General features: G+C 46.6%; 1 protein-coding gene across 2 annotated transcripts in view; it reads left to right on the forward strand.

The window, feature by feature from the left end:
* The window catches only part of TMEM63A (transmembrane protein 63A), a 40,126-nt gene that overhangs the window by 1,762 nt on the left and 22,109 nt on the right, over nt 1-16,255 (forward strand). The window contains exons 2-6 of one of the 2 annotated variants that reach the window (XM_081297825.1): nt 4,630-4,829; nt 8,499-8,578; nt 11,876-11,942; nt 13,209-13,246; nt 15,655-15,797. In XM_081297825.1, coding sequence (XP_081153951.1) covers nt 4,630-4,829; nt 8,499-8,578; nt 11,876-11,942; nt 13,209-13,246; nt 15,655-15,797 — 528 coding nt within the window. Of the gene's footprint in view, nt 1-4,629; nt 4,830-8,498; nt 8,579-11,875; nt 11,943-13,208; nt 13,247-15,654; nt 15,798-16,255 lie in introns of those variants that run through there. The other variant, XM_081297826.1, reaches the window with a different exon arrangement.

A 16,255-nucleotide genomic window follows, 5' to 3' on the forward strand; every position in this document is an offset into this window, starting at 1 on the left:
TAATCCCAGCAGCTAGGGAGGCTAAGACAGGAGGATGGCCTGTTCAAAGCCAGCCTCAGCAAAAGGGAGGCCCTAAGCAACTCGGTGAGACCTTGTGTCTAAATAAAAATAGGGCTGGGGAGGTGGCTCAGTGGCCCTGAGTTCAATCCTCAGTACCAAAAAAAAAAAAAAAAAAAAAAAAAAAAAGTTTGTGTTTGTATGATTTTGTCTGCACCTGGAAGATCCAAGTTAGCTAATGATAAACTGAAGAGCTAAAGTCATTTGAAGTCTTGCTATCATAACAAAATTTAAAGATTTAGTGATGATGTAAGGGCTCTGAATTTGCACCCTCTTTGCTTGCAAGAACCAACAATGTTCACACACTTTCTGGGGCCTTCTGCTGGGTGAGGAGAGAGGAATAGGGCAGTACACTGGAGTGCTGGCACATGGGGCCCCAATTCTGGGAGGCCTAGTATTCTTCAAAGTCCTGCTACAGGAGGCTGGTCCTTGCTGCAAACTCAGGTGGGCAGTGGGTTAGTATTGTGGTTAACTTTGGCAATTTTGAGACCACCTGTTGGACAAAGCCATGTTCACTGACCACAACCAGACTTTTTGGGTGTTTGTGGGCTTAACTTTGTCACATGTAGCTCACCTGGATTCTGGGTCTTATCAGTAATTTTTGCCTTTCATAATCTTAGGTGTTGGATAGGAATGAGAGAATAAATGAAGACCTTTCTCAAAGTCATGGATAAGTGCCAAGCATTTGTCTATATGTGTATAACAAATATGAGATGACCAAATACTGTCAGAAGTATGCAGCCAGTTCCAGTTGCTGGGATTTTGTTTGTTTGTGTGTATGTGTTGTGTGTTTCTGGCACTGGGGATTAAACCCTGGAGTCTTCTCGCACCAAGCTACATCCCCAGTTCTTTTTTTATTTTTGATAGCAACTAAGTTGCTGAGGCTGGCCTCAAATTTGTGATCCTCCTGAGTAGTGAACTGATTTTATTTTATTTTTTATGGTGCTGGGGATGGAACCCAGTGCCCCATACCCCCAACCCCAGTTTTCTGGGTTGGCTTCCTCCCCATAACTGCCAGCTGTCCTTCCACACCCTTCACAACCTTCTCTTCAGCTGGCAGGAATACCTCGTGATGGGTGTGTTCCCTAGCTGTCCTCTCTAAGCATGCCTATTTGGGAAAACACAGAGGGGCCTGGCCCACTAAAAGTCAGAGATGGGAGATGTTTCATCAGGGTCTGACTCATGGGTCTAATGGGCAGGGACGGTCTGTGATTGGACTGGAAGCTATGCCCTCACCTTGTTCCTCACCTGGAGCCGGCAGGACAGGACACCTGGATGAGAGAGTCCTGACATCTGGCCTGTCCTGCAGATTACCAGGCTGGCTTACTTGCAGGCTGATCTTCCTCAGGTTTTTTTTTTTTTTTTTTTTTTTTTTGGTATCAGGAATTGATTGAACCCAGGGTGCTTAACAATTGAACTACATCCTCAGTGCTTTTTATTTTGAGGCAGGGTCTTAGGTTGCTTAGGGCCTCGCTAAATTACGGAGTCTGGCTTTGAACTTGTGATCCTCCTTTTTGCCTCAGCCTCCTGAGCAGCTGGGATTACAGACATACGCCACCATGCCTGGCAGTTCTTCAAACTCTGTAATCACTTGAGGTCCTTGTATGGCAAGAGCAAAATGACGTGAAGATGTGACTGGGGCTGTAGGGGAAGAGGAGTCACAGGGACCCTCCTTCCTCTGTTTCTCCAAAGCAGCACTGGCAAGGGTCCCCCACCCCCCACCCTCATTCAGCACCACCATAGCAGCCTCCTCTTTCCAGGGTCAATGTTTCCTCTGTGAGCATTTTATGAGGAATTTTTCCCTTTCTACTTCACTTTCCAAGCCTTCCTTTTTTATTCTCCTGTGTTCCCTTTTCCTGATTTTAGCACTCTGGGGAACTTGGGGTACAGTACAGCCCTTAAGTTCCCTCATAAGACCCTCATCTTGGGGTCCTACTTTAAGCTGACAGCTACAGTGCTGTGGGGAGAGGACCATTCTGCTGGCCTGGTCACTGCCTCAAGACATTGGACAAGAGGGGAGACGTTGGAGCCACAGGTGCTGCTGGGTGAGAAGAGAGGAATAGGGCAGTACACTGGAGTGCTGGCACATGGGGCCCCAATTCTGGGAGTTTAGGGGAAATCCAGAGCAGGAGGGCAGAACCAGAGCTCCAAATGGGTTCAGAGACATCTGAGCAGATATGTGTTTAGGGGAAAAATGGTGAAAGGTTTCTGTCTAGAATTCCTAAACTGGGCTGGGTGTGGTGGCTCACGCCTGTAATCCCAGCAACTCTGGAGGAGGAGACAGGAGGATGGTGAGTTCAAAGCCAGCCTCAGCAACGGCAAGGTGCTAAGCAACTCAGTGAGACCCTGTCTTTAAATTAAAAAATACAAAATAGGGCATGTGGCTCAGTGGTTGAGTGCCCCTGAGTTCAATCTCCAGTACCAAAAACAATAACAACAAAAACCCCCCAAAATAGAACCCCTAAACTGGAAGAGGGCAGCTCTCCTGTGGTACTGTGATCTTCATTGCTGCAGGAGAGTCTATAAAGGCCTGTGCCCAGGTCTCCCAGGGCGGGCCTCGGGGTGGGTCTTGTGGTCAGGAAAGCCTGGCAGGAAGGGAGTGGCAGGCCCCGGCCTGGTCCACCTGCAGTTTGGGCTGTGTGTATAGGGATGGGGGCTGCCTTTCCCCTGTCTGGAGACAATTTCAGCTGAGAACTCTCTAACAATCCCCCTACCTTGGTGTCTGGTAAGTGCGGAGACAGGAAAGAGGGGTGGACATTGGCCTTCAGTGTCCACTGGGGTGTTCTGTTGGGGTAGTGCCCATGGGTGCGGTTCAAAGGAGAGAAGTAAAAAATATTTGCTCCTGGACATAGCTTTTGTGAGTCTGTTCAGAGCCACAAATTCATGGGTGTGACATGAAAACATCTAATACCTCCAGCCATTGCCAAGTCTCTTACCAGGGTGAGAAAATGACGTGGCTTTCCAGACAATCCCCCCCTTGTCTGGGGCCTGCCATCCACCCATCCTTCCCGCACTTCTGGGGCTGGGGGGGGATGGGTGTGTGTGTGCATGTGTGAGTATGTATGAGAGAGAGAGAGAGAGAGTGAGAGAGGGAGGGAGGGAGGGAAGGAGAGAAAGATTGATTATCCCTATCATGGCAATCCCAGGAGTTTGAACTGAGGATCATCCCCCTCCACACACCCCACCATGAACACCACATCAATACTCCCAGGTAGTCTGAACATGTTTGGGTTCTCCATGCCTTTTTTTTCTCGTCTCCAAGAGTTTTTTCTTTCTAGCAGGTAGAAAGATTAGATGCCCTGCGAGAATTCTAATTTAGCTAGATGTGGGGGTGGGAGAAACTCAAGGAAGGGAGGGATGAGCATTTCTTGTTCTTTAGCTACAGGCAGTATGAGCAGGCCAGAACTTGGGTACCAAATACCTGGTCTTTGGTGGCAGGAGACAGACACTGAAGCTTTCCATTAGCTTCACTAGGAATGCCAGGAACCCAGCCTAAAGTGGTATTTGGTGGTTTTTTTTTTTGGTATTTGTTTTGGAAAGGCCGAGGCCTCTGTGAAATCAAAGGTACCTAGGAGACATGGCTGAGAGGACAGAGCTGAGGGGTCTTTGGAGGTCCTGAGACACTTCCCCCACACACACCCACTAGATCACCCCCTTTGTCTTCCCCCTCTGGCTGCCCTTCCTGCCTTCTGTCTCTCAGTGGATTAACCTGTGGTAGTGTGGCCTAGACAAAAAGAGCTGGTCCCAGTGGCTCAGGAAGCTGAGGCACAAGGATCATGAGTTCAAAGAGAGGCCCTAAGTAACTCAGTGAGACCCTGTCTCTAAGATTTAAAAAAAGGGGGGGCTGGGGATGTGGCTCAGTGATTAAGTGCCTCTGTTTTCAATCCCTGGAACAATCAATCAATCAATCAATTAAAAAAAAAAAAAGAGCTGGGGAGTCAGGAGACTGCATCAGCCAGCTTCCTAGTCTCAGGGCAGGCCTTCAAATCTTCTGTGCCTCTACTTCCAAGTGTGTCACCTGGGCCCGTCTCTGAGGTGCCAGCTCTGACATTCTGAGAATAGTGGGACTGAAGTCTCATTTGTGGCTCAGATGGGTAGACTGGGGTGTGTCCTTGGCTCTTCCCTTCTTCCCCGTTTGCCTGTCTTTGTACTTTCTTCTTCTCTGCCTTTGTGTCCCTTTCTCTTCTCCCTTGCCTGGATCTCCCGGAGACTCCATAGGAATTATTTTCCCAGCAGTTGTACTTGAAGGTAGTACCTCTTTAGCCACCAGCCACAATAAATTCTGTCCCTCCTTTCTCCCCAGCCCCCCTCCTCTGGGGCATCACTCGCCAAGTTCCTGGATGAGCTGTCCACTGGGACCATCTGACCCTCCAGGGCTGTTTCTACAATGGGGCTATTCTCTGCAGACTCTGCCAGGCACCAGAGGGCCCAGTGTCCAGCTATCCCTGATTCCTGTTGGCTCCCTGTGCCCCACCAGCCCTGGGAAGCACCCATCTCTGGCTCTGCTAGCATTGCCTGGGAAAACTGTGGGAGAGTCTGCACCCTCACCGCCTGTCTTGTCCTGTTCCCCAGGGACGGCAAGTGCGATGACCACCTCCCCCTTCCTGGAGCTGTGGCAGTCCAAGACTGTGTCCATCCGAGAGCAACTGGGCCTTGGGGACCAGCCCAATGACTCCTACTGCTACAACTCAGCCAAAAACAGCACCGTGCTCCAGGGGGTCACTTTTGGAGGCATCCCTACTGTCCTGCTCATAGACGTCAGCTGCTTCCTGGTGAGATCCCTCAAGAACATGTCCCCTCTCAGTTCCATGTTTAACTAATCCCCCCAGAGCCTTCAGAGAGACTCAGATGGAGTTTCAGATCCTGGTTTGAATCCCAGTTTTCTACTTACCATTACCAGCTCTGTGAGCTTGAGCATGTGACATAGTTTGTCTGGGCCTCAGGTTTCTGATCTGGAATAATTCTTCCCTCAGAGAATTTTGGAGAAGATTGGACGAGGGCATGCACATATAGAGCACACAGAGCTGCTGTTTTCTTCTGACCCTGATTGTAGAGCTACTAGCCTAATTTGTCTTCATGGCGCTTGGGAAGGGCGAGTCTCAGGAGGGATGAGAGATGGGAAGAGAAGGTGTGAACTAGAGTAGAGTAGGTGCAATTCCAAGTTCATTAGGGTAACCTGCTGTCCCCTTCTGGGATTCTTCTTCTTCTTTTTTTTTTTTTTTCCAATTTTTGATACCAGGGATTAAACTCAGGGGCACTCAACCACTGAGCCACATGTGTCCTTAGCCCTATTATTTTTGGTACCAGGGATTGAATTCAGGGGTACTAAACCACTGAGCCACATCCCCAGCCCTATTTTGTATTTTATTTAGAGACAGGGTCTCACTGAGTTGCTTAGTGCCTCATCGTTGCTGAGGCTGGCTTTGAACTTGCAATCCTCCTGTCTCAGTCTCCAGAGCTGCTGGGATTATAGGTGTGTGCCACTGCACCTCATTCCTTGTGGGATTCTTATGGCTTTAGAGGATCATAAAGTGATTCTCAGAATCAACCCTCAGCACGAGGCCTTTTTTTTTTTTTTTTTTTTTTGCAGAGCTGGGGATGGAACCCAGGGTCTTCCATATGTTAAGCAAGTACTGTACCACTGAGCCAGGCCCCCAGGCCAGCTAGTTAAAATTCATTTGGTTTATCATGCACCTCCTTTTTACAAATGCACGTGGGATACTGGGCCCCTCTTGATGTCATCTCCTAATATCTAACCGAGCCCATTTAGGTGAATGGGGACAGATTGACTAGATACCCTTGGACCACCTAGGCCTGGAAGATAGGTTTGAGTGAGAAAGCTGAGAGGAGAGTTAGGGTATTTAGTGGGCCCCAGTCCCTAGTGGAAGGGGCCCTGGATGGTAGGAGGTGAGGGTTCCAACCCCAAGTTTGCTGGTACAAAATATGTTTACTGGAAGGAGAGAGGGACTTCCTCTCTTCCTCTTTTTCTTTTTCTTTTTTTTTTTTTTTTTTTGTTGTTGTTGTTGTTGATCCTAGGATCAAGGTCTACATTGTTGCACAAGAGGTTTGCTACATTACTTGGTCCTCTTGGCTTTCATGAAAAAGGGCTCTCTAAGTAACAAGTAACCATTTCTTTCTATTTATTTATTTATTTGGTACTGGGGATTGAACCCAGAGCCACTATACCACTGAGTCACATCCTAAGCCCTTTATTTTTTATTTTGAGACAGGATCTTGCTAAGTTACTTAGGGCCTCACCAAGTTGCTGAGGCTGACCTGGAACTTGTGATCTTCCTCCCTCAGCCTCCTGAGTCACTGGGATTATAGGCATGCACCACCATGTCAGGCCCAAGTAACCGTTTCTTAGAGCTAGGACCCATTTGTAGGTGGAAAGCACTGTCATGCTTACTAGCCTTGGTTGGGAGGGAGGGATAGACAGTTGATGGAGAGCCTGTGGGATTAATGGAAGCAGGTGGCCCTGGATCTTCAGGGTGGGAAGTTTGCCTGAGGTGAGGATTCTGGAGCCTGGGCAGGGGCCCCAATCAGTCTGGGTAGCTTATTGGGAAGAAAGATATTCTATTGGAGCATATTGGGTGGAGTAATGGTGATGGTGGTGGTAGTGATGGTATAGATTTTGTTATTGTTTTAAGACAGAGTCTTACTATGTTGCCCAAGTGATCTTGAACTCCTGTGTAACTGGGTTATAGGCATATACCACGGTGCCTGGCCTTATGGGGGTGAATTTGTTTGTTTGGTGCTGGGAATTGATCAGGGCTTCACATATGCTAAGCACATGCTTTACCACTGAGCCTTATCTCCAGCCCACTCTGGGGGTGAGTTTTTATTGTAGGAAGTTATACAGTGAATGGGGACATATAAGAGTCAGAGGGCCCTGGAAAACATGGATATGTGGGAGATGTCTGTACCATACATACCAAGGTAGAAACAGCTGCAGATAGAGGGCAGGCGCTTGCTGAGTGACTTTCATGTTACAGCATGACTCACTCATCTTTGGAAGTATATCCCTAACTTCCTGATTCACCTTGAGAAAACACCACAGGAACTCAGGGTTTCTGGGGTTCATTCAGGCCCTTTGGAAAACCTGCCTTTAAAATCTGATCTGGGCTGGGGGTGTGTAGCTCAAAGTAGAATGCTTCCCTAGCAAGTTCAAGGCCTTGGGGTTCGTCCCTGGCACCATCTATACATAAAATAACAATAAAAGAAACAAAAACCCAGTTTCTGATTAGCAATAGTGTGCTAATTGAGTTGTATCTGTCCACTTCCATGAATCTTGAAGGGAGGGAGCCTGCCTAGGGAAAGTCAGGGACCCATCAAAGACCCTGCCAGGTTCTCTGTACATGTAGGGTGTAAGGAGGTCTAGAATTTTTAGCTATCTAGAGCCAGCAAAAGTCAAGAGAGTCCTTCAGCAGTCCTCAGTCCTCTCCTTATGCTGCGGTGGGACACATAGGCCTGCTGATTGTCCCAGCTCACTGAGGCTGAGCGTACCCAGAGCTCCAGGGCCTTCTTGGGTTTCTGTCTATGCATTTTCTGTGCCAGTTTCCACATAGATTGCTTTCAGGAGAACCAAACTCAAAGTAGAAACCTGACCATCTCTGACTCAGCCTGGGGTGGCTTCGTTGCTATGGTTCTGTAATTTTTTTTTTTTTTTTGTACTGGGGATTGAACCCCCCCACCCCAGGGGCGCTTTACCACTGAGCTACATCCCTAATATTTTATTTTTTATTTTGAGACAGGATCTCCCTAAGTTGCTTAGAGCCTCACTAAATTGCTCAGGCTGGCCTTGAACCTGCAATCCTCCTACCTCAGCCTCCTGAATTGCTGGGACTGTAGGTATATTCCACTGTGCCCAGTTTGTGGTTCTATAATTTAAAATGAAGCTCTAAATCTGGGCAAGGTGTCATATGTGCCCCAGCTACTCAGGGGGCTGAGGCAGGATAATTGTTTCAGCCAAGGAATAATCAAGGTCAACCTGGGTGATGTAGGGAGAGCCTATCTCAAAAAATAAATTAAAAAACAAACAAAAAAAGTTCTATGTAAAGTTAGGAAGGAAGCGGGTTCCCAGGGCTGCTGCAAGGCCAGACCTTGTTGTTGAAGCCACTGAAGCAGATCCTGGCTGAGATCAGAGGCCTTGTGGCATTAGTACTACCTTGAAGGCAAAGGTTAGGACTGGTGTTCTTGACTGGAAGGGCTCCAGGCTATGTTTGGCATCGGTCTGACAGCCTGGGTGACCTGGGCACAGGTGATGGGAGCTAGTGAAGAAGGCAAACAGAGCATTGGAACACTGAGCTGTGTGACATTGGGGAGCTCTATGCCATCTCTGGGCCAAGATGATTTTCTTCTTACCTTGCTGAGTCTGAGAGGGTAGGCTTTGCTCCTGAATCCATCCAATGTACTTTTACATGGTGTCTTTTCTACTTTAGTGTTTAATATTGGTGTTCTCCATTATAAGAAGAAGATTCTGGGATTATGGCCGCATTGCCCTGGTGTCAGAAACAGACAGGTAAAAAAGATACATCACCTAGAATATGACCTTGTGTGTACATGTGTGTGTGTGTGTGTGTGTGTGAGTGTGTGAGAGAGAGAGAGAGAGAGAGAGAGAGAGAGAGAGAGAGAGAGAGAGAGAGAGAGAGACTGGAATGGGGCAGGGCCCACCAGTGATGTTGGTATTAGATTGTGTTCATTGGGCTTATCTGCCAGGCCTGTACAATAAGCTGGGTTCTCTCTACTCATCACCACAGACCCATGAGATCAGCCTTTTGTTACACAATAACTGTGTTCAAGAGAAAATCAAGTCCCAGACACCCACTTTATTTTGGGACTTCTTGCTGGACCATGGCCATGAGCCCTGTTGGCTTCTGCCTATGGAAGAAATCCCAATACTTTTTTTTTTTTAAAGACATTTATTTAGCATCATGATCAGACTATGACATTTAGCAATCAACAGCATGGGGGCCAAAAAATTTTTTTAAAAAATCTACATGAAAACCCCGTGTTGGCATGCTCGACACTTTCCATAGAACAGAAACTAAAATAACCTGTGTATGGTCAGTCACAACATAGACCTCAAGGCTCTTTGCCCATACCCATGAATATTGTCTGAACCATGTCTTCTTTGTAGCAGTGAGGGCCTGCCACCATGGTGCTTGGCTGAGTTCACAATCCATCCCTGTCACTTCTTCGGCTCTCCTCTCCTGCTAAGCTTTGTTTACTGGCCGTATTAAAACCTTCTGCCTCTGCCATAGCTACCTCTGCTGCTGGAACTGCCTTAGCCACCTGGGAAACCCTGATATTTTTAAGGCTTTTGCTGTCCGTGGAGCAAGATGCCTGCTTTCTTTTGTCTTTGAATATTTTTAATGTGTCATCTTCATTATTAGCTTAGGCCCTGGGCTGACCAAGGTGGATCAAAAAGGGCAACAGGGCTGCCAGGGATCTCTGGTCCTCTTTCTGGGTCAGAACTGACTTTGGAGGAGCTCATTAGAAAGCACAGGCTCAGGCTGGGGTTGTGGCTCAGAGAAAGAGCACTTGCCTAGCATGTGTCAGGCACTGGGTTCGATTCTCAGCACTGCATGTAAATAAATAAAAATAAAGGTCCATTGACAACTTAAAAATATTGAAACAAACAAACAAACACAGCTCCCCACACTCAGACCTCAGGCCCCTCCAGTTCCAGCCAGGGCTCTGATGGCTCTTTCATTTAACATGAGGGGTGGTGATAAGTTCTCGGTGGTACACCTGTGTTTCCCAACTCCATCTGGGCTTTGCACATCCCTGAATCTTGGGTAAGATGTGGCAACCAGAAGGGAGTGGGAACTCAGGGACCCACCAGCCACCTGCCCAGAGCCTCTCTTCTGGGCAGCCCCTCCACTCCGCAGCCCCTCTTGACATGTGGTCTTTTGTGTGTGTGTGTGGCGGGGGGAGGTCCTCTGGGCTAGGAAGAGGAGTCTCTGTAAATGCATCTTCCTGACAAGAAGATTGTCTTTCCTCTGGCCTTCGTGAAAGCAAGGTGAAGAATTTTGGGGGACATCTGATACCTTCCAGGCACATTAAGCCCTGAGTGTGGCTGTGCTCTACAGTAGAAGAGAGTGCGAGGGATCAGGAGGCGCTGCCACTTCCAGAGCTGTGTGAGCCTGGTCCAGGCTAATCAGGGTCTCCTTGTGCCTTCTCTTCCCCATGGTGTGAAGGTCAATTGAGACTATCTGTGTAAATGGTTTGAAAGTTAAGTTTCATCGTGTTTTAGGCTCTTACAAGTGGGACAGTGGTCCAGGAGTGGGAGAAAAGCAAAAATTCACCTACTGCTGACACCTCCAATTCACTATGAATGTGGGGTACTCAAAACAAAGGATCTGACTAAAATGCACAATATAAAATAACAGTTCATCTACCTAGAACATACATTTTGACGTTTTCTCAGGTCTGAAATTGAGATGTGTCTTATCAATGATGGTCACAGTTTGATTGGCAACATTGTTTCTTTTTTAGTGGTTCATGAAATAATTATGCAACTGACAACCAGTGATATTTTAGACTTCATAAAATATAGTATTTATTTATTCATTCATTTATTTTTGGGACTAAACCTACTGACTCTCAATGGCTGTAAAAAAAAAAAAAAGACAGGGCAATACCCATTTCATTCTGAAAAATGAAGACAAAGGCAGTACCCATTCCTAGGTATGGAATGAAACTTGTGTTATATGAAATTAATAGCATGGCTCCATGACATAGCTAGGCTTTTTTTGAGGGTGTAGGGGTTGGGGTCCTGGGGATTGAACTCAGGGATGCTTTGCCACAGAGCCACATCCCCAGTTCTTTTTATTTTTTATTTCAATTGCTTAGGGCCTCACTAAGTTGCTGAGGCTGGCCTTGAACTTGTAATCCTCCTGCTTCAGCCTCCCAAGTTGTTGGCCTTACAGGTGTGCACTGCACCCAGCTCCCTAGCTCTTTTTTTTTTTTTTTGAAGCAGGGTCTAGCTGAGTTGACCAAGCTAGCCTCCAACTTGTGGTCCTTCTGCCTCAGCCTCTGGAGTCACTGGGATTATAGGTCTATGTCCCTGTGCCTGGTTCTGTAGTTCTTATTTTTCCTCCTCTTCCTCTTCCTTTTCCTCCTCCTTCTCTTCACCTTGCTCTCCCCCTCTCCTTCCCCCTTCTTCTCTTTCCCATCCCCTTCTCCTCTGCTTCCTCTTCTCCCTCCCCCTCACTCCAGTTACAGGGCCCTGAAAGGTCCTGCATTCCTCCTTTCTGGTATTACCTCCCTGGGTAGAGTATGCAGTCTGCTGCCTTCTGTGGAGTGTCTGTTTCTCAGGTCCCCTTGCCAGAGTTGAACTCTGACTCTCTGTCATTCTAGGTCACCAGGGTAGGACCAAAGACAGTATTTATTCCCAATTTTATTTGATATTTTAGGAGGTGTCTTATAAACAGGTGGCACTTTAAAGTCCCTTTAGGTGGATGAGTCCTGTGCTGAGCTTGGAGGTTGTGAGCACACAGAGATGGTCTATTGATGCCCTGACCCCATGTTATTAATTTCACATAACAAAGTTTTATGCTGTACCTGGGAATGGGTATTATCCTTGACTGCGTTTTTCAGAGTGAAATGGGTATTATCTTTTCTTTATTTTTCACAACCAGTGAGGGATAGTAGTTTTGGCTTATGGCTTGGCATTACAGTTAATTATTGATTTATCTGCTAGATTGTGAGGGATAGATCTTTAAGACTGGGCAGCAAAATCCTGGATATAATTTTTTTTTTTACTTTTTATTTTTTAGAATCACATATTTCTATTTTCCTTTTGTGTCTCTAGTGACTCCAGATTCCAGAGATTGTCATCGACTTCCTCTTCAGGGCAACATGACTTTGAAAATGAGCTGGTTGGTATCCAAAGGACGGTTGGAGTGTGGCTAGGGGTAGGGACCTGCAGTAATGCTTAGTGGGGTGGGGGCAGTTGTAATCCTGGTTCAGTGGCTAACTTCCTATTATGGTTCCTGAGTGGCTGGTGCTGGAGAAAGCTCTTCTCTACATCAACCAAGGCACCTGAATTTGGAAGTACCACAGGGAAGATGGCAGCTGGATGGAGACCTGGCATTGTGAGACTTGATCAACTCTCAGGCAGAAAGGGCAATAGAATCCTCTGGGGTGTCCCAGCACTTTTCTCTCTCTCTTTCTCTCCTCTCTCTCTCTCTCTCTCTCTCTCTCTCTCTGGTATTGGGGATTGAATCCAGGGGCACTTAACCAGTGAGCCACATCCCCCAGCATCCCTTTTTTTATATTTTACTTAGAGACAGGGTCTCACTGAGTTGCTTAGCGCCTCACCTTTGCTGAGGCTGGCTTTGAACTCACGATCCTCCTGCCTTAGCCTTCTGAGCCACTGGGATCACAGGTGTGCGCCACTGTGCCCCGCCCAGTACTTGTCTCTTATACTTATGACTTGGAATTACAGTTAATTATTGACTTATCTGCTAGATTGTGAGCCAGATGTAGGTAGGAACCCTGCCTTATCTGTCCTTGTTCCCCTGCACGGGGTACCTGGGAGGTGCTCAGTCATTGTTGAATAAATGGTGAACAAATATTTGTCTTTTCCAGCTGGATAACAGTCCAGCTTTAGGGGGTGTTAAGTTTAAAAGATGTGAAGGACAGTAAAACACACACACACACCCTTTTCTCTCTCTAAATCTCACTCCAGGGGATTGTTCAATTTATTAGGCTTGTTTCCTCTCATTGTCCTACCTCATTAGGTCACTTTGAAACGGTCTAATGGAAGCCCATATCACTTTCTCTGCGTCTTCCCTGAGCTTTCATTAGCACTTCTTGTTTTTTTTTTTCCTTTTTCTTTTTTAAAGACAAAGTCTTGCTAAGTTTCCCCAACCTCATACTCTATCCTCCTGCTTCCGCCTCCTGAGAAGCTGGGATTATAGTCCTGAACCACTCTGCCTGTCATTATTGCTCTTGATCCATGTTTTGTGATGTGACCCTGGAGCTTATGTGATAACACTAATTGTCAAAATTTGATAGACTTCAGCAAGAATTCCAGGCATGGGGAACATCTTGCAAAGAACATAATCTCAAGGATAATAATTACATCTACCTCCCCCAAGACACAGATGTTGGATGCCAATCCCTGTTCTCTCTGTTTCCAGGGATGCTGCCCCTGGCTGACTGCGATCTTCCGACTGCAGTGAGTACACTAGAGGGCAGCTGTTTGGGCTTCTTTGTTCAGGTGTTTAATCAATCAGGAGGAAAAAGCCAAGATGCTTGATCCTGAGAGGTGATCTCTTAGATACTTTTCAGTTCAGGTTCAAAGCAATATGTGGGGACTAAAAATAAAGGTGGCCCTTGAGGCTCCTGAATCAGGGTCACAGGGAGGCCTGTAGGACTGAAGCCTAGATGCTGGAGGGTACACAGTTCTGTTGAAGGTACACCGTTCAGGGTTTCCAAACTGCAGTTGGACCCCAAAATTTCTTTCTTTATTTTAGTTTTAGGTGAACACAATATCTTTATTTTATTTTTAGGTGGTGCTAAGCAGCAAATCCAGTGTCTCATGCATGCTAGGCGAGCACTCTACTACTGAGTCACAACCCCAGCCTCCCCAAGGTTTCTTAAAGTAGCGATGAACTTTTTTTTTTTCCCCAGAATAATCCATGGAATTTCAAAATATTCTAAATAAACCACCTCTCCTCCTGATGCAGGCCAGAGTTCACTGGCATCACATGGCTCTGTTTCCTGCCAGTTTCTCTGGGAACAACTCCCACCAAAGTCAACAATTTATCTCTCATGTGTTAGTTCATTTGATTTGGGCTAGACCTGTGTCATATCAAAAGCCCAGAGAGAGGAACTTACTCAATGCTCTGCAGCCACTATATTTCATCAATTCTATGGTGTCCTTTTCTTTCATGTTGCTACATAGCTAACGTTATTTTTTTTCCCTTAATCAGGAATTATTCTACTTGATATTTAACATTGTCTAGATGTGGGTAAAAGCTTTGTTAGGCAGGTGTACATATTTTTGAATGAGTGAAAAGTGGAGAAGTAAAATACATTTGGCTCATTTGTTTAAAAGTTTTCTGTTTTAAAAAACTTGGAGCCCATGGAGATAAATCTAAGAGAGGTTCTTGGTGATTAAGAACTGGTTTATCACCTCTCATGTAAAAGGAGCTGGGATTACAGGGGCTGGAGAAATCTTTGCTCTGCCACTTGAGTCTAAGAAGCCATCATTGGAAGCTATATATTATTCTGCATAACACTAAAAGCAAGAAAATGCTGCCATTTAAGCTACCATCAACTATAACTGTAGGGCACACCCCATTTCAGTGATGTTAAAATATAGAGGAGGGGTGGCTTATTTAGAAGTGAAAGCATGTAATCATTGCCAAGCTTTGTCCTGTCGATGGAGAGGAAGCAGAAGTCACATTCACATGCATATTTCTAAGTATCCTCTGGTGCTCAGTTGCAGCATTTGGTACTTGGTGATCTCTGTCTTTTTGAATCTTACTAGGCTGATGAAGTAGGTAGTGGACAGTTTCCTGTTCTGGGCGGAGGCTCAGGTAGGCCGTAGGATCTGCTCTCAGACAGAGGTGGCTGAACTGGATTTTTTTTTTTTTTTTGTACTGGGAATTGAACTAGGGGTCACTGAACCACTGAGCCACAACCCTAACCCTATTTTGCATTTTATTTAGAGAAAGGGTCTCACTGAGTTGCTTAGTGCCTCGGTGGTTGCTGAGGCTGGCTTTGAACTTGTGATCCTCCTGCCTCAGCCTTTAAGCCACTGGGATAATTGGCGTGCACCACTTCGCCTGGCTTGAACTGGATTTCTGAAGGCAAAGCCCACACTGACACCTTTCAGACTGGTTCTTTTATGCTATACTTGCTTCTCTGAACTCTTCCAGTGCATTGCTTTCCAGGCCTTCTGGAAGGGAGGGTCTTGGGATCCCTTCCTGTCAGGAGAGTGAGAGCAAGTGGAGCACCTGCCCCCTTTCCCTCTGCAGTAAGGAATTCTGGCTGTCTGAGCCTAGAATTTTCCAGTTTCCCAGCTGACCCAGAGCTTCTTAATGCGGCACTTCAGAGGGTGGAAAATGGTGGAGCAGACTACCACCTCCCTGTCTCTGGGGCCATGGCCAGGGACACAGGGAGGTGGCAGGTGCAGCTGGATGAACATTGGCTCACCTTCTCTGTCACCTCACCTGCAGGGCAGACAGGAGAAAGGGTGGGACCATGGGCCTGGGCACACTCCAAATCCAAATGTGACCTCCAGCAGCAGAAAGGGTCTGTGTGTCTACATATCTCACACTTGCATAACATGGGCACAGATGTTTCTGGCAATATGAAGTGGGGCAGCAGCAGTACTTTTGCCCCACTAGTAAGAGAGTAGGTCCTGAAAATTATGACGTAGCTCTACTGTTACAAACTGTGTAGGCCTGAAACCTATGCAATTTTCTGTACCTTTGTATCCACATATATTAAAAAAAAAAAAAGGAGGAATAATAGCAGAGTATCTCACAGGATTGTCATAAGGATTAGATAAGCCAATCCATGCCGGGGCCCAGCTGTTATCACTACTTATTAAGATTCCATGTGTGTCTTGGCCAGTGATGACCAGATCCTGGAGTGGTGTGGGGAGGATGCCATCCACTACCTGTCTTTCCAGAGGCACATCATCTTCCTGCTGGTGGTGGTCAGCTTCTTGTCCCTGTGTGTCATCCTGCCTGTCAACCTCTCAGGAGACTTGCTAGGTAACACCTCTTCTCATCCTCGTCTGTGTTGGGATGGTGCAGAGGAGTGGCCCTGGGGAAAGGGTTCATTGTGATAGTCCAGGCCCAGGAGTCAGGACTCTGTTCAGATGTGAGACAGCCTTGAGGTGACTTTTGAAAATTTTTCCATCTGACTAAAGATCTAGAGGAGAATCTGCTCCAAATGTGGGTCAAAAACTGAGACCCCCCCCTTAATATCAGTTTCTGGATCTATCTAAAAAGAAGGGAAAAAAGACCCAAACATTTATGGAATCAGATCAGGGAATTTTAGAAAGTGTTTTATACTTTCCTGTCCTCACCCAAATCAGGAGGCCACAGTTGAGGATCTGGAAGATGCTTAGTCAAAATCAGTGTGGAATCACATCTCCCCAGCTTCCAAGATGCCATCACGAATCCACCTGTAACACCAGCAATTCCCAATCTCAGTTTTGGTGACAGCT

This window comes from Spermophilus citellus (genome assembly GCF_964194105.1).
Source record: "Spermophilus citellus genome assembly, chromosome: 6".
NCBI classification, from domain to species: Eukaryota; Metazoa; Chordata; class Mammalia; order Rodentia; family Sciuridae; genus Spermophilus; species Spermophilus citellus.